The sequence below is a fragment of the Cyprinodon tularosa genome, unplaced genomic scaffold (genome assembly GCF_016077235.1).
Source record: "Cyprinodon tularosa strain WSP-4 unplaced genomic scaffold, ASM1607723v1 ctg758, whole genome shotgun sequence".
Classification (NCBI taxonomy): domain Eukaryota; kingdom Metazoa; phylum Chordata; class Actinopteri; order Cyprinodontiformes; family Cyprinodontidae; genus Cyprinodon; species Cyprinodon tularosa.
In genome coordinates, this window is record NW_024039516.1 from 183,322 (window position 1) to 207,590 (window position 24,269).

At 39.0% G+C, this 24,269-nt stretch overlaps 2 protein-coding genes across 3 annotated transcripts in view; one reads left to right on the top strand and one right to left on the bottom strand.

The window, feature by feature from the left end:
* Nucleotides 1-2,995: 2,995 nt before the first annotated feature.
* Nucleotides 2,996-6,620, bottom strand: tstd3 (thiosulfate sulfurtransferase like domain containing 3). The gene is made up of 4 exons (XM_038270245.1): nucleotides 6,395-6,620; nucleotides 6,145-6,312; nucleotides 5,815-5,974; nucleotides 2,996-3,500 (listed from the first exon to the last, which is right to left on the bottom strand). Exons 1-4 carry the CDS (start codon nucleotides 6,519-6,521, stop codon nucleotides 3,443-3,445), a joined length of 513 nt encoding a protein of 170 aa, XP_038126173.1. The 5' UTR covers nucleotides 6,522-6,620; the 3' UTR covers nucleotides 2,996-3,442.
* A 4-nt stretch (nucleotides 6,621-6,624) lies between these two features.
* usp45 (ubiquitin specific peptidase 45) overlaps nucleotides 6,625-24,269 on the top strand; it is a 58,134-nt gene continuing 40,489 nt past the window's right edge. Inside the window, exons 1-5 of one of the 2 annotated variants that reach the window (XM_038270244.1) lie at nucleotides 6,625-7,119; nucleotides 9,017-9,127; nucleotides 9,913-10,082; nucleotides 10,350-10,450; nucleotides 10,794-10,894. In XM_038270244.1, coding sequence (XP_038126172.1) covers nucleotides 9,025-9,127; nucleotides 9,913-10,082; nucleotides 10,350-10,450; nucleotides 10,794-10,894 — 475 coding nt within the window. In that variant the 5' untranslated portion in view covers nucleotides 6,625-7,119; nucleotides 9,017-9,024. The remainder of the gene's footprint in view (nucleotides 7,120-9,016; nucleotides 9,128-9,912; nucleotides 10,083-10,349; nucleotides 10,451-10,793; nucleotides 10,895-24,269) is intronic. The other variant, XM_038270243.1, reaches the window with a different exon arrangement.

Below are 24,269 nucleotides of genomic sequence, written 5' to 3' on the forward strand. Positions count from 1 at the left end.
AGATGGCAGGCATTACAGTCGTGCTGCAGTGGTCTGTCCATATTTGGGACTTTATCTATTCATTTATTTTTATTTTTTTGTCTTGTCAGTGGTTTTGCATAAAAGACTAGAAATATAACTGAAACGAATAAAAACTTAACTGAAACTAAGCATTTTCAGAAAGTAAAAACTAAACTAGCAAACCAAAAAAGTAAAAAAAAAAAAATCCAATGGACTTTTTTTCCAAGTTTGAAGACATTTTGCTTCCCATCCAGGAAGCTCTTTCAATCTTTTGAATTGCTTTTCAAAAGAAAAAGCTTCCTGGATGGGAAGCGAAACGTCTATAAACTCTGAAACAAGGTCCAGTGGATTTCTTTTTTTACTTTTTTTGGAAAGACTATGACCTTGATGAATGAGAATCTTCACCAGCATAAACTAGCAAACGAATACTAAAATCAAATGAAAACTAAAACAGAAAAGTTACTCAGAAGTCAAAACTGAATAAAAAGAACTACTAATTAAAATCTCCAAACTATTTTAACTTTTTTTGTTCTGACCTCCATGCTGCGCTCCCCTTAAACATGAGAGCTAATGACGCTAAAAGGAGTGTTAGCCAAAAATACAGTAGTAGTTCCTCGTCTCCACCCAATACGTCCCGGAAGCACAATCCGTTCTGCGAATGCGCCATCAGCTCATTTGTGCATCCAGATATACATCTAGTTCGCCCTTTTTATTTTGCTAAAAAGACCTAAATTATGTTTTTCCCTCCCCAAAGATAGTAAACGTACTAAAATATGCGCTAAAGGTTAATAATGTATTTTCTTAGAAAATAAATGCCTTAAAATCCTGTTTTATCACTCGTCTCTGGCCGATCTGCCCTGGGAATGGGATCCTACGCTACTTCTGGATGCTAATGCTACATTCACACCGGACGCAGCAAAATCGCGTCTGCTGCTTCATTTCTGCTGCTTGTACCAGTTAGTTCTGACGCGCGGCTGAAGCAGCTTTGCTGCTCTGGCTGTGCGGTGCAAAAGTGTGTCTGACGCACGTTGGGCGGAGCTTCACTATCCTTTCTCTGCCTTGCAGCTATATTTGCTGTGATCAGTGGGAATAAAGTAGTTTTAATATGTTTTTAAGTGAGAAAGTCCACCTGAAAACGTAATCAGTGCAGTCAGTTCATTCAGATTATTCTCCTGCCTTCCAATATTATTTCTGTCGGAGCCGCTCAGACCCCCACATACCAGCGGTGCGCCGACAGTAGGAATCCCTTCATCAGCAGCCTCTGGCCGGGTCGCCTCCTCGTGGTTCACCGCGGCGGCTGGTAGGTGTTTTTCATCTAAATAATCCAAACTGCAGGCAGCAGGATAATAAAAGACAACATATTCTGCCGGCAGATTTCTGCATTTTAAGTTAATTTAGGCGTCAATAAACTGTTTAAGAGGAGTGATCATCAGCGCTGTGTCTCTCTCCCTGCCAGCTCCCAGATCAGCTTCTCTGATTGATTGACGCTGCGCGTCGAGCAGCAAAAATTCAATTTTTCCATCTCGAGCAGCAGCGTGTTTGCGGCGCGTCACGCGCATCAGATGCTTAAACGCCCCAGACGCGCTGCTTCAGCTGCTCAGACGTGCTGCGCCTGCTGCTCAAAACGCGCCGCGGGACCTTTTGCTGCGCCTTGACGCGCGTCAACCATTGACTTTGCATGTAAACCCGCTGCTTCTGTCGTGCCAGCTGCGTCCGGTGTGAACGTAGCATAACTTTTTCGACTTTGGATTTAAACATGAATCTGTTTTTTTTGTTTTGTTTTATGTTTTCCTTTGTGTTAACATTATGGTATATAGTATGAAATCTAAAGAAAGAAACAACTAAAATGTTCACTCATATGGGTGTGCTCTGGTGGCGCAGTGGTTAGTGCACACGACCCATGTATGGAGGCCTTAGACCTCAACATGGGCGACCCTGGTTTGAATCCGGCCTGTGTTCCTTTCCCGCATGTCTCACAAGCTACTAGTGCCGTAAAAACTCAAAAGAAAAATCGTTTTATCACATTGCTGGACTGCTGAGCATGTCCGATGATGACGTCAGAGAAGCAGTTTAACGAAGAAAATGTAAATAGCATCAAAAGTTTATCAGAAAAGTCAGAAAGCTTTTTATTTTAAGATCTGTTTTAGCATTCTTTAGTGAGTTAAGGATAGAAATAAGTGATTAAATTATGTATGGAAACCCAGATATATATCTGTTCGCGCATGCGCAGAACGGATCGGGTAGTGACATAGCTTTCAGTGCAGTTAAACTTAGTAGTTACAGGTCTAGCACCCCTTGTGGCTAAAAGTTGCACAGTGTTGCTTTAAAAAAAGCTATTTCTTCACCATTGTTATGAGAGGCAGATGGCTGTATATTCTTGGTAAAAATGTGCAAAAAGCTGCAAGTGGCTTCAAGTAGAATTGGACTAGATGATAAATGCTTGGCAGCAGATATGAGTATTGAGCCCTGTGGTTTCCCTCTTTGGAATCTACAGCTTGGAGAAAATAAATAAAACCCTGACACATAAAAATGAACACAAAGCAATCAGGGGTAATTAAATGAAACGGTACGATTTGGGTCATCTTAACAGAGCTTTTTTCAGTGGTTATAATCAGTGGGTTTTCATTCAGTCAATCTAAAACGGTTAATGTCCCTTCATCGACATTGACTTAGAACATTTTTGTTTTGTTTTTTTGTATGAAAAACTGGCTGTTTGAAATATTATTATAACATATTATGCTTTTGTATCTGTGAGGTATCGGTCATGTTTGAGCTCCAGATGCAGAAAGAGATGAAAGTTTTTAAGATTAACTCTCCTATATGTGTACGCCCCCCCTAAGATATGCAAAAATTACTTGCAATAAAAAAGTCAAAGGTAAGTTTAAGTTTCTATATATCCAATCATGGGTTCTAAATTGTTTTATCCGTTTCAATGTTTTTTTTTTTCAAATACAAGAAAAAAAATGTGCTAAAAGTGAGAAGATCTCCCAGCTGCTTCATTTGCAAAGGTGTATTTTACTATAGGATCTGCATTTTATTAGGATTATATTAGACTGAACAAGAAACAAACTAGCATAACAAAAGGAGTAAAATATTTTGTAGTTTGCAAAACTTTTATATGAATAAAAAAGCAGCAGTGCATTTCTATAAAGCCTCACTTCCACTGATAACTTCAAATATTTAATCCAGAGATCCCAGCTGCCTCCATAAGTCACCTAAATTGTGAATAGAGCACTTTTGGAAGTTCCTGAAAAACAGCGAGGAGAACTTTACCAACCAGATCTAATGTGGAAGACATCAGACTGAGGTTTCGTAAGGAGTGGCTTTCCAGAAACAAAACCAAGGTTTCTGAGAGGATTGTGGCAGAACTAGACAACCGATTTGTTTAGCGTTTCCTTGGACTCATGTCTGGATACAACTTTTCATTCCTGACAGCTGTGGATTACTTGTGTCGTTCACGTTCCACCCAGTCTTGCAATCCGCCAGGATAATGCTGAACACTACAAAGAAGGAAATAAAAGACAATTAAGGAAACAAGTCGAAAGAAACGTCTACTTCACATTAAATAAATATGTCTTTACTGACAGAATGATGAACTTAATTTTAAAAACAGAACTGAAACCTCCGGGTTTATTCACATATCACAGTGTGTAGCAAAATGTGTAAAGGTAAGTTTTAGGGAGTCAGCATGAAGCTGGCTCCATCTGCAGATCAGTTTTTTGTTCCTTTCCTCCATTACTGATCTGTGGTCAGTGCTAGATTGCAGCCTCTTCTTCCCGTTTATCACAGTGATGTGTGACCACGTAACGTGGAGGATGTTATGACGGCATTACGCCTTGTGTCGCTTAGGAAACTAGCTTCAAACAAAATGGCAACATTACAAATTTGCATTTCCTTTCTTTCAAACATTTAAATGTTTGCTTAAAATTTGAATTTCAGTTGGATGGAAACATGGTTGCTCACTACTTTAGTTGAGGCTCCTTGATTTTATGCAGGGCATGTTTCCATCAATGATTTAATCCCCATTCTGAAGCATTGAATTAGAAGAGCTTGATAGAAATATATCTTTTATGCACATTTTCGGTGATTTACAGCAAAGTTAATCTCAAAAACTTTATTTGATAATTATGTTTTTCAAATTTTAGTTTAGGTTTTTTTTTTATTATTTCCGTACTCGCGTTCTTGTGAATTAAGAAACGGCCTATGTCTGAATGAAGGTCGTTTTCAGCGGTACTTCTGCTGTGATCCATTTCGGGGGCCTGCTGTCCCGCGTTCGAGGATGAATCACCCAGACAACAGAGGGAAAGTAGAGACGGCATTCTGAAGCTCAGACAGGAGCAGCGTGGAACATCAACAAGAGAGCATCAGAAACGGGATGAGGAGGCAGCTTGTCAGTGCTTGCTAGCGGAAGCAATCTAATTTCGCCAAACTCACCAAAATCACCTCGCTATATTTGCCACCTTCTCTTGCAGCACTTTAAAACCGCCCTCTACATAGAGATAACAAAAAAAGTCCTACCTTCTAGCGGCTTACTTTGTGTTTGGTGCGAACGAACCTTAGAGGGCAGATTATACTTCTGCAACCGCACACATCAAATGTCGCTTGGGTCTGGTCGCGAACCAGTTTTGCTGTTATGCTTCACCACCATCAGTCTGGAATTTCTAGGGATGCACAGCAGTTTCCTGCCAAAGAGCAAGGGGGAGCCTATTCGAGAACTCGCAAGAACTTCAACTGATGGTCACAAGAACTTCGGCAGCGCCGGTGAGAGTGTTTATTTTCCAAAATAACAATGGCGCATCTGCCAGATATCACGGCCACAGAGATGGATCTAGAGCTGCTAGAAATCGAAGAGGAACAAGTTCTGTTAATGGAGTTGGCAAAAAGATCGATTAATCTTTCGTCGTAGTTGTCCAATGTAGTTGTTCCTCGGCTTTTAAAAATGGCCCGCCCCGGCACCAAATCGAGAAGGACGACCATACAGACAGCCGGAAAGGCATACCAAGGACCAATCACAGCTGCTTTATGTCTGCGGACTTTCACTTGAGGTCTGCACGGGTTTTTGACCGTCTGACGTGTAGCCAGGATTTTTTTTTAGGTGCGCAACTATGGTTGCAGAACCTCTGCGTGGGGGGCGTGGTCTTGCACAGAGACAGATTTGATGGTTATAGAGGTTATGCGTCAGAAGCATAAATTGGCCGTAATGCGGCCGATAGCCTGCAACTTTTAGATGTTTCCTCGGTCCAACACACATGAACCAGTTAATACGATGACCAAGAGGAATCTGGAGAAACAGCATGTATACTAAAGAGGTAATTTAGTCATTTGATTCAGGTGTGTTGGATCCAACAATCACAGGATACCAATCCTCAGGAAGTGGATGATGTTGCCACCACCATGCCTCACAGTAGGAATGGCATGTTTGTTCCTCATGCATTTAATTTATGAAGTATAACCAGGATTTTCCTGGAGGGGGGTGAGTCTACGACCTGAGCTGTAGATCTCTGTGTCTATGACTGAGAAAAACAAACACACACACAAACACACACAAAAAAAACAAAACAACGGTCTCTACTAGATTATATTTCAAAGCAACTGGTTGCCATAGATTTTATTTAGGGGTATTAGGAAAAGGGGGTGATATATTATAAATGAAGGGTAACATTTTTTTTTCTTTTGTTTTTTTTTCTAAAAGAAATTTTAAACCATACATTTTAAATAAATTAAATATATTAAATTGTGTAATTAAAATGAAAACAAAGAGTAGGAATATGGCCTTTTAAATGAATAATCTGAGGGCTTCAAAACATATCTTACTCTCTATATCCTAGCGAGGCGGCTGTGTTGAGTGCAGTCTTGCTTCTGACCCCAGCCAGACACACGAAGACAACATTATCCGTTTGTCTCGGCATTTCCCCGTCATATTTTTCTCTGAACTCCTCAGGAGCAAGCTGGAGGGCAGAGCTCACCTGTCCCACTGGGCCATGAAGGCAACACGAACATGAGAGATAAGAAGTCACCGTTAGATAAAAATAACAATTTAATGAGGCACGCGTTGTCAAATTTTAAACCATATAGATCATATAAAGACAATAAAACAAGGCAACAAAGATAATCCGAGCTCTTTTTTTTTTTTTTTTTACTCACATGGGACGTTTACTGACCCAGGGATGAATCCATACTCCCTGAGCTCCCAGGGCTCTCGGACATCTACCACCGCTGTTTTCCCCTCAGCCAGGAGCCGCTTCAGCTGCTCGTAATCTACGTCTGTGTTTCGGACTTCAGAGCTGAACCTCGTGCGCTGAAACTCACTTTCTGAAAACAAAACAAACACACCGATATAAGGTTTATATATGGACCTCACCGCGATACGATTATTCCCTTGAGTAAAACTCACTTTTGTAGCCGCTGTAAGTGTTAGCAAAGCTGGACACAGGTACCCCACCGATATAGGATGATGACACTAGCGGGACGGGGAGTCTCGGGAGAAATCTTGCCAACCTCCAGCATCTTCTAAGCGCCATAACAGCCTGACCGAGAAATTCCTGCCAAACACGCCGATAGCACACAGCACCGCAACGTCGGATGACTTTCACGCGCAGCTACAAGAATCCGTCCGCGCATGCGCAGAGACGTAGACGAGGGACTGATGTAAAGAATAACACTTGTGACCATATGTTTATTTGTTAATAATCATTGAATGTTTACGCATAAAAATAATGTAAAACTTTTACACAAGAAATTGGAGGTCATTATAATTTTAATGAGACATTGTGAACTGGACCTGAATGCAGCATTTGATCCCGCTGGCCTGCCGTAGTGCGTCATATGTTGACTTCTGCTGCTAAAGCTACTGAAAGATAGGCAACGTTTTTAGCTGGAAGTGAACCATAGAAAAAGAAAACCATCTCGAATTTTACGGCTGGTTTGTTGTCGCTAACGTGGCCGTTTGACATGTCTTAAAGGAGAGGTGTTTTTGTTGGCTCAAAGTTACGTATTAGTTGCCGCATTCGTTACGACATGCTCATGTAGCTAGCTGGTTAGCTAGCTGGTTAGCTAGCTTGGGGGAGTTGAGACATTACTGTGGGCTTCAGCTAACAGCAAAGGAGTGAGCTGAAAGAGGTGAGCTTAATCTGTCTTAAAGCCAAATGTTTTTGAAGGTGTGAATTTCTTATGTAAATCTCACAAAGGTTTTATACACAAACTTTATTAAGCTGTCAGCTGTGTCTAGGCCTCCTGTCCCTGTTCTTGAGTAGAACATGAAAACTGTTAATACACTCATTTTCTTCACCTGTCATGCTTTACTCGTGTGTCGATAACTTATTCCGTTCAACCATTCAGACTTGATCTAAATGTATAAATATGTCAGCGCTAAATATGATGAGTGGATATTAGATTTATTACTTCAACAAATATTTATTGGATCTCAGTGGCAGCATAAAAGTCATACAAGTTATTCAGCCCTAAAATCGTCAGAAAAACTCAAGGTTTTTGCCCTTATAAATGATTTCTATGACCTTGATCACTACAATTTGACATGCAACTACTCCATTCATCCTTGGGTTTGTACATGTCTTAAATGACTGATAAATTAATAAAGATAAAATAGATAACAGTGTTTTGCAAAAAAAGCAGATTTTTTAAAAATAGTTGTGTTTTCAGAGAATTCCCCTCATTTTCATGCATTTCAGTTCATTCATTCACCTCATTATGACCTTTTTTATCAGTTTATCAATCCATTATTTGTTTTTCTGTCATCTGTCTGCCACACATCAGTATATCTGTCTATTGTTCAGGGGTTCATCTATCTGTTTGACAATTTAAAACTCATCTTGCCGGCCAGCCATCCATCCATCTTATAGACTATGTTTTTGTTTAATATCTAAATTTTAAGCTATGCTGATTTCAGTATAACTGTTTTAATTTCATCTTCAAGTTTTGTTCTTATGCCTTTAAAAAATGAAGATGGCCTGACTATTACATACAATATATAGCCTTACATCAAAATTGTGTATGAACCCTTCATGTATTCTCATTGTGATTTATTAGTTTTTTTCCCCCCTATACTCCAGCTGTTGAGGCTTGTTTTGTTAGTTTTAGTTTAAATCCTTGGTGGCTCAAAAGTGTAAAAGTGGAAAGACCTCAACAACTAAGAGTTAAACTAATGTCCAGTTTTCTAAGGCAACAAAGGTTATTCAGAAGAAAGCATTGAAAACAACTTTCAAGAAGCAGGCGTCTGAGTAGATTCATCCCAAGTTTATAGTTGGAAACAATAAATAAGCATGGCTTGTTTGAAAAAAGTCAGCAGAAGAGTTTTTTGCTTAAAAATAAATTAGAAAACCTGACGTACATTACACAACTGGTATCAGAACCACAAGGCTTCTAGAGAAAATTCCTTTACACAGATGAGAAGGCAATTAGTTTGACTATTATAAACAGTCCCAAATTGGTAGAAAACAAAATGATGCACTGTATATTAGCCCAGACAGATTCTAACAACTACCAAGCAAGGCCGAGGAAGACTGATGGTTAGGGCCTGCTTTGATTTTTAGAACACCTTTAAATCGAGTCATCAAATTAACCATAAAGTCTAATTCCAACCTGTTCCTAATGCCGCAGGACAGAAGGGTTTTCTATCAAACTGGGCAGGATAATAGAGGACTGATTTCAAGGCAGAGAGTCTGCAGCAGACTGACGGGGAAAAAAAGAAATTAAAATGCTGCAAAGGTTTCAAAGTCCGAATCCTCTAATTTTTATGAACTAAGGCAACATTTTATACATTTTCTTCTTATAGATGAAAGCGAGACCAATGACGTGAAACATATCATGACTGAATCCAGTTCCTATAAATGAAAGTTTCTCTATAAGCCACAGAAACAAGGAGATGATCTCATTACTGCAGGATCCCTGAAAACATCCGTATTATATTGCTTTGACAAACTCCCCAAAAACATGTGCTAAGACAGTTTTTGCTATTTCAATTAAAACAAATCACAATATCTTCCAAATTCACTTTCAGAGCTCCAGATGCGGCTAAAGGATCCCTTTCCTCTGAAAGCCGCAGACATGACAAAGCGGACAAATAAACCTCGGAAACCTCGAGATGAGGAGTCTTCAGACGAAGTCAGTGGTAAGTAAAGGCTGGGCTTATAGTGGAAGACTTAAAGTTGGTGAGTCACTCCTGATGCCACCAGGATCTAAATAATGATGGTTCAGTATGAATTGAAGAAAAAAAAAATGGAGCCTCTTGAGTTTAAGTAACAAATTTAACTGCAGTGCTGCACCACTGATAGAAAATGTTAGCATTTTCTGAACAGATGGTAAAAAATAATCAGATCACAATCTGCAACATTATTAGCTTTCTTTTTATGCAGCTGAGCTTTTTTAAATTGCCAGAATAATTAAAGATAAACCACAACTTTCATTTGTTTTCTTAATGTCATCATCTATTAAAGATTGCAACCACCTATAAACTGAATATCCAGTTTACTTTGCATTCAGACTCACTTTCTGCATGCCTACTTCAGTAGATTTTGAGGTTTATTCTTTTTCCTTTTTAATTATTTTGAAAACAGAATTGATTTTGACCCAAACCTTGACTCTAAAAGCGTGGAATAAACAACTTTAAAATGAGAAACAGATAAAAGGTCAGGGCTATAAAGTTACTCTTTTTTTTATTTTTTGCTTTTCTAAAAAATGTTTTTATTTAATTTTTTTAGTTTCAGTAGGTTATTTGGCAAAACAATTTATTAAGCATTACTTCAAGCTGTAAGAAACTCAGCACTGCCTCCATCTGAATCATGGATTCCTCTGTAATTCTGATGATTTTTCAAAAGCTAAAGGCCCTGAATAAATAATCCAACAATAAAAGCTACAGAAAGTCTTTCATGTGAAGAGTGTTTGTTTGTTTTCCAGGACTAACATGCCAGCATGTAAATAAAGCTGTGGACCTGAGCTCGGTGAAAAAGTCGGTCCTGTCGAGCGTGTGGCTGGTCTGCTCCGATTGTCTGAGGGAGAGGACGATGATCGACGAAGAGTCGACCACATCCCACGACATCCTGGTGTGCCTAAAATGTGGTTTTCAAGTAAGATGGCTTCTTTTTAAAACAGCATCAACAGATTTCCCTTTCTCTCACAGTTCTAAACAGCTTTTTTTGGCCCCTTTAATATTAAAAAGCCAATTAAATACATTGAAGTTTGTGGTTTTAATGTGACTAGATCCCAGTTCAAGTCTGACGTCACTTTAATAAATATTTTAATATAAAATATACACTTTATACAATATACGAATATACACTTTAATATAAAATAATCCTTTTTATATAAAGAAGACTGAAGGAAGTGTCTTACAGGGCTGTAACCAGTCAGGAATCCAGCACGCCGTCAAGCATCACCAGACCTTCCATCCAGAGTCGCACTGCATCACAATCAGCCTGAACACGTGGAAGGCCTGGTGAGAACCCCGGGGTAGAGGGGAGGGCTATGTGGGTTGATGATGAAAAAAAGTGAATCCAGAGAACTGAAACACTGACAATTTAAAAAAGTAGGAACAACAAATCTTTATTTTTTAAAACAGTCACAGTTTTTTTTTATCCAAATAAACATATTTACAAATCCACTTTAACCAAATGACTGTCCTCCAATCCACAATGGCTTTGGTGTTGATTAACGGCACCTTGGAGCTTCAGCTTAGTAAAAGTACATTCTATACATTTTTAATTAGTGGTATATTTTGGTTGTAGGTTTAATTGAATTCTTTCTGTGTTAGTTATTTCTATCCTCCCTGCTTTTTCCAGGTGCTTCGAATGTAACGAGGAGCTCTCTACACACTGCAACAAAAAGGCTTTGGCTCAAACCCTCGACTTTTTACAGAAGCATTCAGTCAAGGCAATATCAGGTAAGCTGGGACATCTCAGAGATGCAGAGATTCAGTCAGTCTCTTCTCCTCCATGAATATTAATTTTTTTATGATGGATGGTTGGATGGATGGATGGATAAATGGTTTTTAAAAAGTTTTCAGCTCAATGTTCAACTATATTGCTGCTCCCCCTTGTGGCGATAGCTTTCTCCCCCCTCTAAAGGGCTTGTTATACTCCTGCAGCAGTGTGTCGCTGTGAGCTTATCGCAGATATTTGTGATTTATTCCCAATATTGAAGCGTGGTCTGCGCCATGTTATTCACAACGCAAGAGGGACAATCAGGAACTAGCTGTGGGTCTAGATACGGCCGAGGTGGTGAGGAAGTGGGGGCAAGTTTGTGTGACAACGAAGGGACATGAGGGCCAAAAAGGGCGGAGATCCAGGGGGAAAAAGGGTCCCAGCGTTCTCGCACACCTCGCTCTTCACGAGTCATTTTCCACAATGGCGGCCTTAAGTCACACAAGATTGAGGAGTTATTAGAATGAGTCCAAGTTGGACAACCGGTACCAGATCCTGACGTTCGGTGGTTGCCATCATTTACATTTGGACCAAGATGTCCTTTCCCCCTCATTCAGTCCATCTGGGTCCCCCTCGCTCACCCCCAACTCGCCATCATCTCATGTATTTACAGGCACACACCTTCTGTCTCTGGCTTCTGGTTGTGCTGGCATACATAGAGCTTTTCTAACATACTGTTGCGGATCAGAGTGGTGGGCATCAGCGCTTTTGGTCTCAGTGGTTGTCTCGGCATAGCCTACTACCCGGTTCCATGTCGCCAGCGGCCAGTTGCCCAGGCCCTGTAAAGCTGGTCCCTCATGTATCCCATGGATGGAGAATCTCAGGACTCGCTCTGCCGCAACCCCCCACCCCTCCCCACCTTGAACACTGCATGACTGCACATATTAGAGGAATTAAGCGCTTGAGTAACGCTTCTCGCCTGGGTTCCCTGAAGAACATGAGCAGCTGCGTGGGGGTCTAGCTTCTGTGCAATCTTTCCTTGTCTTTTCCATCGCTATCCGTTTCTGTCCCCTGCATTCTCTGTGGAGCTGCTGTTCGTCTCACCACCTTTGGGCCTGTGTGCCGCACTAGTGGGATCCAGGGTCCTCAACAAGTCAAGGACTGGATTCTAACAGCTGGAGTGCTCTAAATCTCAGCGGACTCATGCTTATTATTCACTGAAAAGGGATAAAGGAAGATGTTGAACCTTGAAAAAGGAAATCCTCTTCCACTCAGTGGCGTTCTGTGTGTCCGAGGCCCGGTTAATAACTTTGCTCTATTGATATTCCTGATTTATCTTTGAATTGCCGTCCAGCGCTTGAAAACATTCAGCTTTTGTCTTGAGGTGTTCTTTTTTTGCCCTTGTTGTTTTCTGAACAAAAAACTGTTATAAAAGGTGTATTAATGGGTCAAAAAAAAAATTAGGTTTGACAAATTCTGCAGTAAAATACTCATAATACAAACAGCGGTGGGGAAGGAAAGTAGAGTTACAATATATGCAACAAAACCAGTCAGCAGAGCAGATGATCCATATCAAAACAGGCAACTTTGAAGGGAAAGATTAATCTACCACTGGAAAAAATTATCTAGAAATAAGTAAAAATGTCTTAAATTAAGTGTATTTACCCTTAATTTGAGTAGGTAAATTAGATAGTTTGTCAATGGAATTAGTATTTTACTCTTAAAATAATATAATTATATAATATGCAATTTAAATAAGACAATACAATTGTGTTTTCTTATTTTAAGATGTCTCTTTTACCTCCTCAGTCCAATAACAAATGCATATTTTAAGAAAAAATGACTTATCTAGATTTCATTTTTTTCCAGTGATAACAGGAGCAGCTCACACATTAGCATAGTTTGAATTCAATAAAGCTAATGAAGAAGGAAAACTGGTTCTTCAGCCTCAGAACCTGGGATGGCTCCAGCTCTCTTTAGAAAGCTTTATACTTATCATCACCTCCTGGATTCATCTCTCTGCTTACAGATTACAGGATTGAATATTTTCAGATTAAATTAAGGTGACCCAGTACTTCACAAATCCAACCTCTTTGTAATGAGTTCCTTTACTTGGGAAAATGGTAAAATTAAAGTATTACCAGGCCCTTTTTTATGCAGAGCATCTAAAAAAAATCCCCTTTAATGGCCAAGTCGAGTGTAGCAGGTTTTATCAGACGGCTCATGATTTCCAGGTTAATAACTGCGAGAGATGGCTGGAGGTTGGTTCTCAGCGCTAAAACGAGGGTAGATGTTAGCCATGCTCCCTTTCTGCTAAATAAACCAGGTCAAATATAATTTTCACTTTATACTGGGAGGCTGAGAGTTCAGCAGCCGTGTCTCTCACGTTAGCTAAAAGGGTAGCAAGGGCATTCCACATTGGACTGTTTACTAGATTTATAACCTCTTATGATTGTTTTTGTTGTCAGTGAAATGTGTAAAAAGCACAAAATTGATGGAGGTACTTTGGATTTTCATGCATAAGTCTTATAGTATAATCTGATGGAAAATGGTAGACCATCCATGACACCCTCTATCAGAAGTCTTTTTAAAATTTTGAAAAACTGGAGGGAAAAAAAGACTACTTCAAAAATGCTGCTTTTCCAAAGGTTTTCTTCTGTTATCATGAAACAAAGGGCTGTGACCAAAAAAAAGTAGATGACTGAAGGTAGAAAATAAGTAACCATTGCAACGACTGCAATGATAAAAGCACATTGAAGTCAAAGACAACTCAAACTGGTTTGAAGGCCAGGAAATAAAAGTGTGTTTTTCAAACGAGCCTTAAAAACAATAAGAGAGTTGGCCTGCCTGAAATGAAGCTGTGAATCATTTCATGGTGTTATTCCTCTCTGTCACCTTTGAGCAGATCAGAAAAACGAGAGGGTATTGAACTGTTTAAGCGTTTTCTACGCATACTGGAGGATTTAGAAATATATTCAGAGGTTAACCAAAATTCAAAGCTGCTAATTCTCTTTTGCCTTTACTATTTAAACATCAGGCTGCAGCATTTTGACCCAAGTTGCAAACATACAATGGATTTCTGGTTGATTCTATAAAGAAGTGCATTGCGGGAGTCAAGCCTGGATTTTATGAAAGCACATATTACTGATGTCTGGTTTCTGTAGGCACCATTATTGTAGGCAGGCATGTAAATTAAAAGAAGCAGGATTTAACAATTTTCTAGATGACTGTGTACTTTCATGGAAGGGTTAATTTCATTCCCAGATTAGCGCCAATTTGTAAATCAAATTAGTCCTAAAAGGAAACGTTTATTCTTGGCCTGCTGTTTTTTTCTACTCAGTAGAACAGTAAGCTTTTAGTCTTCTTCTCATTTAAAGCTCCAGTGTTTAATGATTACAGGGATCTACAGACAGGAATGTAATACATCACACATAAGTATCTTATTTATTATCATCTACGAATGGAAAGTCTCAATCTTTATGTTTGCGTTGCTTTAAAAATTGCTATTTATTATTACTTAGGAGCGGGTTGCGCTCGTATGAAGGCAGACATCTTTGCACCACAGCAGCACAGAGCTGCCAAACTAGCGACTGTAGAGATCACCGTTACCCTCGAATGTGACTGTGGCAAGTTAGGCCTACATAAAATATGTATCCTTCACTGGACTTATATAATACTATTTATAAAGCTATCCATGTAAACAAACCTTGTCATCACCTGACCAGATAAGTTATGCGGACATCATGGAAGCCATTTTGTACCATGATGGCCTCCATATCATTGAAGGGTGAGAGACAGTGGAAGGGGCCGTTCATGACTCCGCAGTCTAAAGGCTGATTTATACTCAGAAATCAGGTCGTCTGCGTGTGTGTTGCAGTGAACGCAAATGTTCCCCTGCCACAGACACTCTGCTGCACCTCTCCAAAATTGTAGGTGACCGCAGACAGGAGGCCTCTGATTGGTCAAATCTACATCTGTTCTACCTGTTTGGTACCTTGCCGGCTTGTTTTGTTTGTATGACTGCCATTGTGGAAAATGACTCGTGAAGATGGACCAGCTAGAAGAGCGAGGTGTGAGAGAACACTGGGACCCTTTTTCCACCTGGATCCGCGCTCTTTTTCACCCTCCGTTCCCTCGGTTGTCACACAAACTTGCCCTCACCACCTCGGCCGTATCTAGACCCTCAGCTAGTTCCTGATTTTCTCTCTTGCATTGTGGCGTGGAATAACATAGCGCAGAACACGCTTCAATATTGGGCATAAATCAAAAATATCTGCGACAAGCTCACTGCGACACACTGCTGGAGTATAACCAGCCGTTAACCATTAGATGTTCTGAGATCATTAGAAATATCTCACACAGTTCAGTGGAAGCTTCCAGAGCGGAAGAGTAAAGAAAAAAACTCAATGGTTGTGAGAGTTAGCAAGCCTTTCTATTTAATACCTTGGATATTATCATCTAGCCATGGTTCCAATCTGATGATCGAATGTCTAGCCTTCTCTGGAGCAACACGGTTAGGAATATCTTAACAGACACAATGAGACTGAAAGGTTATCTCCTCAGTGATTGAAGACACTGCGGAATCTATTCAGAATTAAAAATCCCTAAAAAATCATTAAAAATCCTTAAAACGAGCTTCAGTTGAGATGATAAAATCATAGAGCGAAAAAGGAACAGGGCTTTACAGGCATGTTTCCTGTAAAGCCCTGTTTTGTGGCACTTGGTTGGGATTTTTTGACCCACCTAAGTTGAAAGTGACCAACTACATCTTTCTTCTAAATCTTCTTTGAGTCGTTACCTTTCTTGGCTTCACTTCTTCCCAACCGGTCACCAAATACGGTAGGTATAGAAGCAACCATGCATTGTGTCAACAAGGTGACAGTTGTTTGCTAAGGAGCTTGTGAAATTGCATTTGATTGCGAAGGCCAGGTTTTCTTAAGAAGCCACCGTTGCACTGTGTTTTTACTATAGACCTCTAACACAAAGGAGCCACAGCTCAGATTTTTTTTTTTCTCAGAGAATCTATAATAATTTTGTTCAACAACAGCTCAAGGAAGAAAGAAAGTCGATTAACTGTGCTCTCTCACCATCAAGGCCTTCAGCTCAAGTACCAGAGTCCCAGTAAAAATCGAATTGACCTCAGGGAGCTGGGCTCCAGCTTGTAACACAGCTGGGGAGTCTTTGTTGAGTAAATTAAAATGTTGGTGCTGGAAGGACAGCGCTGCATGTTGCACAATAATCTGCTGATTCTTCTTTGTTTTCAAGCTGTTGCTTTTATTCCTCAGATTGTGGTGCATTGACATTCATGTTAATATGCTCTTTGTTCTCATCTTCTTATTTTACATTACTCTGCAAAACTGTAAACTTAATCAGAGAAAATTATCTAAGCAAATACTTTTCTTGACCTCTATTATGTAGGTGTAATTAAGTTAAGAAATTAATTTTGGAAAATCTTTTTTTTTTACTTGGATAATAGAAGGAAGAAATATTTTGTGGGTAATAAAAGGAACAAAGATCAATTATGTTTTTAGCTGAGATTTATTATAGTTATTATAGATATTATATATAGTATTTTTGAAGTTTAGATATTCATGCAAAAAACACAAACTATAAGACAATCAATCAATCAATCATACAAAATAAATGGAATAGAACAACTGCATTATCTCAATGCTTTCTCATTTTACTTTGGAGACAGAGGACTGTTGGTTAAGGTTGAGTGATTATTTGCATTTGGAATTTAATTACAATTTAACAAAATACAGTTTTGATATCACATAAACATTCACTTGTAGCCACATTACATTTAGCAACATTAAGAAACCTACTTTCCCACTCCAGCCCTTTAAGTGGAAGTAATATGCTTGAAATAGCATATTAGAAGGGAAGAGAGTTTTGCAGCATGATCTATGCATCATAGTAGAAGAAAGCACTTTTCAACATAAAAGTAACAGTAAAGTACAATTGACTCTGCACAATTAAGTGATGAAAACAATGAACTCCTAAAGTAAAACATCTACATGCGTGTGGTTAGTATGAAGGAAAATTGAAATAAAATTGCAATCTCAATGTTGGGTGAAAGGAGAAAAAAAAAACTCGGAATTTTTATTTTCTTCTTTTTTATCTCTCTCGTTTTTTTTCCCTTTTCCTTTTTTAAGTCAAAATTTTTAAACCCTGCTGGTGTTTCTGCTTTGGATGTCATACGTTTACTAGTTGGCAGCAGTTCAAAAAAATCATGGTGAATGTGTGAGTGTAACATAGTGATCTTCTCATTCACCAACACTATCATTTGAAGTGTCTTCTTGTTATACGTTCAAACAAGGTTCAGAGTATGAGGACAAAAGTGGGTAGGTCTGTGGATGTTTGGAAGAAGCCAAGTTTAAGATGGCATTTAAAGGCTACATTAAGGCTGTCATTTTCATGTTGTCTTGACTTTATGCTTCACTATGAAAACCTTAAACGGATTTAACACTAAATCAGAATACAAATCCTTGGTGGATGATACAAAACAAAAATGGAAGCGGTTTTAGTGCTTTGCAATTAGGATATGGAAAACTCAGGGTCCAATATTGAAAATAATTATAGCTATTCATTGGCTCCTCCTTTTCACTTTATGTCGATGAATGTAAAAATTTAAATGAACAGAGCCTGGGGTTTGACTTACATAAGGTAAGATAATCCTTATGCTTCAGCCAAGCTTCTGTGAGATATAATACTTCCCTGTGAGAATTTCAAAATCAAGTCATTAACTAATACCTTTGTATCTTTACTGAACCACAATAAATGACCCTAAATCATTTAACAAACCATGATGAAGATTTTTTATATATAAACAAAACCAAAATTTGGCCACGCTTCCTTTGAGTTACAATTTATCGAAATTGCTGTTGGATTTATGACATTTTTCCATATATTTTTCCTACTAAAGTTAAAGGCTTGAATGTAAGATAAATTGAATGAATTTGAATGCTTAAAAAATGTGTAGAAAAGGGTTCAGTGTTGGAGGGAAAATAATCAGATGGTCACATGTTTTGCTTAAACAGGCCATGGTTGGGTTCAGGCATGTGGCTGTCATTCTTCAGAGACCGTGGCAACCGCTAAAGGCAAAGCATTAATGCCCATCTTTTTTTACCTGTTTTTATTTGTTTTGCAAACTGTTGTTTTTAGTAACTGTCAGTTCAGCTTTGCCGAGTCAGTAGTTGGATGCCTGTCCCCTGGTGGTGCTTTTAGAAAAGTAATCAGGAGTGAGTCTCCATTTATTACCACCATTGCACATAAAAGTAGGGCAGATAGTGGGTAACGCAATCTGTTTGCCTGTGTGTGTATGTGTATCTTTAAGTAACATGTCAGCGGGCTCTCTTGGCCTCAGATGGCAAGAAAACAAGCTTTTTATGCCCTGCAGTCACAACAAATTAGCGAATGAATAAGACATTTGGTGTTGCCTGGCCTTCCTCTTGACTGGCTGCTCTGCATGAAGTGAGCTGGCCTTGGCCCTCCACGCTGCTGCGCTGAAAGTGAGCATGGATGCACGGATGAAGCCAACTGGCCGTGCGATCTGACAGCCTCTCAAGTCAACTGTGAAGCACATTAAGCTGAGCTGTAAAAAATCTGTTAAAAAATATCTCTTTGTAGAGCCTTGTTGTCAATGTTGATCTAGATTAGATCAGTATAATTTTTTACATCAAGTGGCAGATGATGGTTGTGGCAAGTTCGGTGCTCAAGATGCTCATAAATGTGGATTTAGGGGAGTTAAATATTTGTTGTTTCATGACATAAGTGTTTAGCACCTTGCCTACCTCGAGTCTTGACATATAAGAACAGCAATTTACAGGTATCTTTTCTGGTTTGTTTCCTTTTTTTTGTCCTAAGATGTGCTACAAAATAGTTGTTTCATTTTCTCACTACAAAAAAAATGGTCAGTTAATATAATACTTTTGCATTTAAAATAAAAAGCAAAATTATCTCCACTATCTTATTTTAAGTGCAATATATATACATATCTTATATAAGGAGCCAAAGCGCTTATTTATTCAGCAGATAATCTTATTTATCTGCTCCAACATGGACAAATATAAAAAAAAATAAATAAAATTTACTCATGTATATATCAGGTTTTGTGAAGCAAACATTTTCTCAGAATAGAATCACATTTATTGCAAACCACTTGAAAAAATCTAAATAAAGATTTGCACGTTGAAATATATTAATTCACTCCAACTTCTGGCTTTAAAAAAAGAAAAGTAAATTAAATATAGCCCCATTTTTTGTTCTTTTGACAAATACAAGCTCATTCAGATTGTAAAATGTATTGTGACTGAACAGGAAGTAAATAAAAACATTTCAATTATAAGTCAAACTTCAAAGGATTAAAAGGAAATGGTGGTTTGATAGTAATTTTTTTAACTATGTGTATTATTTATTGGTTCGTAATATTTTAAACTCATTCAAAAAGGTTTTAAAATTATCTAAACGATACAAATAAATAAGATGGAGTAAGAGTCGGGATGAGTGACTGCTGCAAATTCAGTAACAGTCTAAATGTGACGAGCTGGTTTTATTGGAATAAACTGGTTTAATCTAAGTTAAATCTGTACAGATATGCATTCCCTAATAGTGGCTGCAAATTAAAACAGTTGTAATTCGGTACCATATGGGTGAAAAAGTAAAACTCAATTTGAAAGTCATTTAAATCGATAACCCGAAGACTAGGAGATTGTGTTAGACTAGAATTCCATCCCAATAAAAGTAAGTCACTAGTTCCTCCATCCATCTCTTTAGTGGAAACAAGCTGGGAGTGATGAAGGTGTTGGTGTACATGAATGTGGGTGGATGAGCTTGAGCACCTCGGTGCTTTCCTCCCCCCCGAGGAAATGCTCCACAGTGTCACTGCTTCCCATACTGGGTGGCTGAGCAAGAAGGGCCAGGTGGTGGTGCTGAGTGCAGCACACTCAAGCGTGGATGCGGCGCATGCTGACATTTGCCTTCGCCGACTGCTGCAGGGACAGGAAAGATCTGCTTTTCCATATGCTTGTGCTCGTTACAACCCTCCCCTCCACCCTCTGCTCCCCTTCGTTGCCAGTTCTGCCCCCCCACATCCAGTCTGAACCAGATGGCTCCCTGAACATTGTTTACCTTGGGTGACGGTCCCAGATGTAGAGCGTGTCCATCGGCATCTTCTTTCCGCCCGTTTGGTTTCCTCATTCCTCTGCACTCTTTTACTTAAAGTGCCAGTCGATGCTTTTAAACTCTTTAGCCTTTCAAGTCTGCTGATTGGATAACCCAGCCCACAAACGCTAAACAAAACAACACTCACACCTACTCTTTTACTTATCCTCTTTTTTTTTTAAATCAACAGAGATATGATCAGTTCGGAGATGAAGCCTTTACCCCATCTCCATTTGTTTTCCTTGGATTCGTGTGGGTTGACATATGGGAGCTCCCTTATGGCTGCGAAAAACGGGAGATAAAAACAGGCCTGCAGATGTTGCAAACGCAGAGGTCCAGATGCCATTAGCTCCACTGGATGTAGCCTTTCGACAGCCCCACAAGCTGAACCTCACCTTTACCTCCACGATCCCTAAACTCTGGTAGAAGTGGAAGGATGTGAATGCCATTTCCCATCAACGCTGAACAGAATTCACTAAAAGAAATGCAAAGTTAAAGCGCCTCTTTCTGTAACCAATACCTTAAATTGTTGTTTTTCTTCTTCCTTAAAGAAGTCCACCTTTTCTTTACCATTATTTGAGTGGAATGAGATTTTGCATGGAGTCTGTTTGTCAGGTCATTAGTCCAAGGTTTGCATTCCAGTTACTGTAACCAGGACCCTACTGTTATTGTCCTTTTCTCTGTAGAAAAAAGCTTCCTGAGTAGTGGCCATCTGTGGGCACAGCCGTCACTGTAGGCTGAATAGATCTGCAGTTAATGTGTTGTCCTCAAGAAGTAAAGCCACGCAAAGACAAGGCCGTTTGTGTGTTGAAGTAAAGGTGCAGGTTCCTACAAAGATTTGCGGCCCAATTGATTTTCTTTGGTTTAGTCGTTACGGGGTCAGACTTGTGACCTCGCTCTGAGCCTGCTCTCTTTACTGGCAAGTGTGAGTAAAATGTGGACGCACCCTTTGTGTCTCCCAGCATTCCTTTTGGTGTCTACAGCCTGCGGTGCTGAAGGTGCAAAGTCTGCTGGAATTTGCCTTTCTGTGCTGAATACTGCCTTTCTTATTATTGTCTTCACCCTACAGAGTAATTTCAAGTTTTCTTCTTGTATGCAGCACAAACCATTGAAAACTTTAATGAGACACACGCATCTGTCATTGTAAAATAATTGTAAAGTTGTTTTTTTTAATTAACATGAAAAGTCCTTCTCCAATGACACTGAGTTTTTAACGGTATAATATATTTTCTTTATTTGTTATCTATTCATTTAGTATATTGACGCGGTGTTAGTGCCGTGACCTTCTGTGCTGCAGTAAAGATTGTCAGGTACAGTCCGGATTTGTGAAGAGCGGATCTAACCGCTGTGAGGCGAACAGATTCCTCCTCCTTATTGGTGCATCTCTGCCGTTCCTTTTAGAGTTTCTGCTGGTTTCTTTGCCGCTTCTCTGATCAGTTACCGCTCCGTCTGACCGGCGGTGCCTCAATATGTTTGCATTGACAATGACCTGTGGAGTACGGCTGAATGATTTTGCCAAAAATCTAAATTGCGATTATTTTTAATCAAAACTCCCATTGCAGTGCATGGAGGTGGTGCAGTGGTTAGTACGCACGACCCATGTATGGAGGCCTTAGTCCTAGACCCGGCCGACCCGGGTTCGATGACGACACTAACAATTCTAAAATGTCCATCATGACATTCAATTAATAAGTCTGTGATCAATATTATGCATTATTTGCCCACCTGGTAATGGATGCCCCCTAACAGCTTTTTAGAATTCTGATACGATACCAATATTGCAGCTTTGATACCACAGCAGCACAGTGTTAAAAGGCATTGAATTCCTCAAAATAAAACTAAGGCCTTAATTGGTATTAAAATGTCTTAAATCAGTCTTTCGTAGCTCTTAATTTTTAAACATCATAAATAGGATTATTTTTATTACGATTTTATTTTGTAATCTAAATGAAACATTACATTTGACAAATGTTTTTTTTATAAAAAGAAAAAAAACGGCTCGCCATTATTGGTTCCGTCCCGATAGCGGAACCAATAAAAGCGTTGTTCGGCCGGGACATTTGGGAGGTCTCTACAGCCTGTGGTGCTGAAGGTGCAAAATATTTGGGAAAATATGAGCAAGTATAAATGTAATGAAAATTGGTTATCCAGCCAAGAGTTTTCTTCATGTATTTTGTGCAAGAAGCGATTCATGCTCAGAACGATGGGAATTAAGGCAGGGGAGTCACATGCGAAGTGTTAAACACAAAGCGTCAAAATCGAGCTACTGAGAAACAGCCGGTATTTCTCAGTTTTGTTCCACCCTTGTCTCTGCAACGTCTCCACTTATCACTAAATCAAACATACTAAGAAAACAATTCAAAGAAAAATAGCTGCAAAAAAGACTTAGCACTGGTTATGTTGTGGCTTTAAAACAGATTTGTTTTGTTCCCCGCTAAAACAAAGTTTGTGAATTCAGTTAAATAATTGTTCAAATATATCTGTCATTTGTGTGTTTTTAGCTTTCTTCCTGTATGGGAAGCTTTTCAAAATTTGAAACATTAGTGCAGTGGTTTATGTTATAATAAACCTTTGGGTTAAGTTGTCGCAAGCGTGTTTTTCTTGTTTCTTGTAAATTTGGTCTTAAAATTTTATTTCAAGTGGCTTTAAAAAGTCTTAAAAAGTCTTGAATTTAACTTGCCTTATGCTGTAGGAACCCTGAGCACAAATTCTGCATACTTTTATTACTTTTTTTGTTATGTGGAATGATAGAAAATACTTGATCTAATGATATTGCTCAAGCAAAAAATACTAGTTAACATCAAAATGTATGAGAACTGAGTCACATATTAACCTGTGGGTTACATAAACTTTAAGAAGAATGAGTTTTTTCATTAGCATATTTAGATCACAGATTTTAGGTGCAGTCCAATATTGGTTCCACCATTCTTTTTTTTTTTGGATGATATTGGCCTGATTTCCATGACCAATATCTGAATAAGACGTCACCAACTTATGATATCGACTCACTAAAAAAATACAACATAAAAAACTTCACTCTTACAGGAGTTAAAATAAACACATTTTACTAATACATATAAATAAATTACCTAAACAGTCTATTTGGTACATTGGAAATTAAAAATAGATTTATCTTAAAGGTGCCGATGTAGTTTGATTGATTTTTTTTTTCTTTTTCTCTCCATATTAAATCAATTTTTATTGGTTTATTGTTAATCATTTCACTGATGTGACCAGTGTTTTGTCACACACATGGTGATCAATTCCTAGGAGACTTCATAATTTTTGATAATATTAGGTGTTGATAAAGCGATGGTTTCTCCTCCCTTTCAGTTTGACCAGTGCTGTTCCATTAGTATCAGTATTCTATAACTATAAAAGTTATGTCAGCTAGATGATTGATGATGAGGTCCTTCCTGAAACCTAAGAAGTATTAAAGCACAATAGCTCGCCAGTATCTGCTAATACGTGCTATCATTGAGCCATACTGGATGTTAACCTTCTTGTTAACTTCTGCTCGCACTGCTGCAGGATCTGCTGCCGTTTGTCCCCCGCTCCGTTCGCTTCTAGACTCTGACCATCTGTGTCGTGGTTTCAGTGGAAGGTTAGCTTTCATCGGTGATCAGGAGGAACAGCTAGCTGTGGAGAGGGAGTTCTCCAAACTCCCCCGCCCTCACTAACCAGCAGAAACTTCAACAGCTGTCATCTGCCTTCCCAAATGACCCAGCTCTCCTTCCAGCTGCTGTCCCAGCACCCTTCTCCCAGCCCAGTTCTCACATTTATTCCCTCATCCTGCCCTAGTCCCACTTCTTTTTCTGCACTCAGCCACAAACTCGATGCAGGCACCTTGGCATCCCCATCCTGATCAGGTTTTATTTGTTGTTAATATAAAGATAATGTAAAAAAATCTCAGTTTTCTGTTTTATCTGCTTTTACAGAAATGCTAGATGTGATGTAACTGGTTTTACTAGAATAGAAAAGTTACACTTATTCCAACTGCTACTGAATAGAATCGCACACGTTTTCTTATTTACATTTATGATTTTTACAACATTGAGTTACGGTAGATAATCAACCTCTGCATTAGGTTGAAAAAGCTACTCCACTGATTATATTTTTTCCCTACTCCTGATATGGTAGCAATAGGGAAATAAACAAACTGATGTTGACTAAATAATCAGACTATACATAACTGGGATGTTAATAGACATAACTGTAGATTGTAAAATT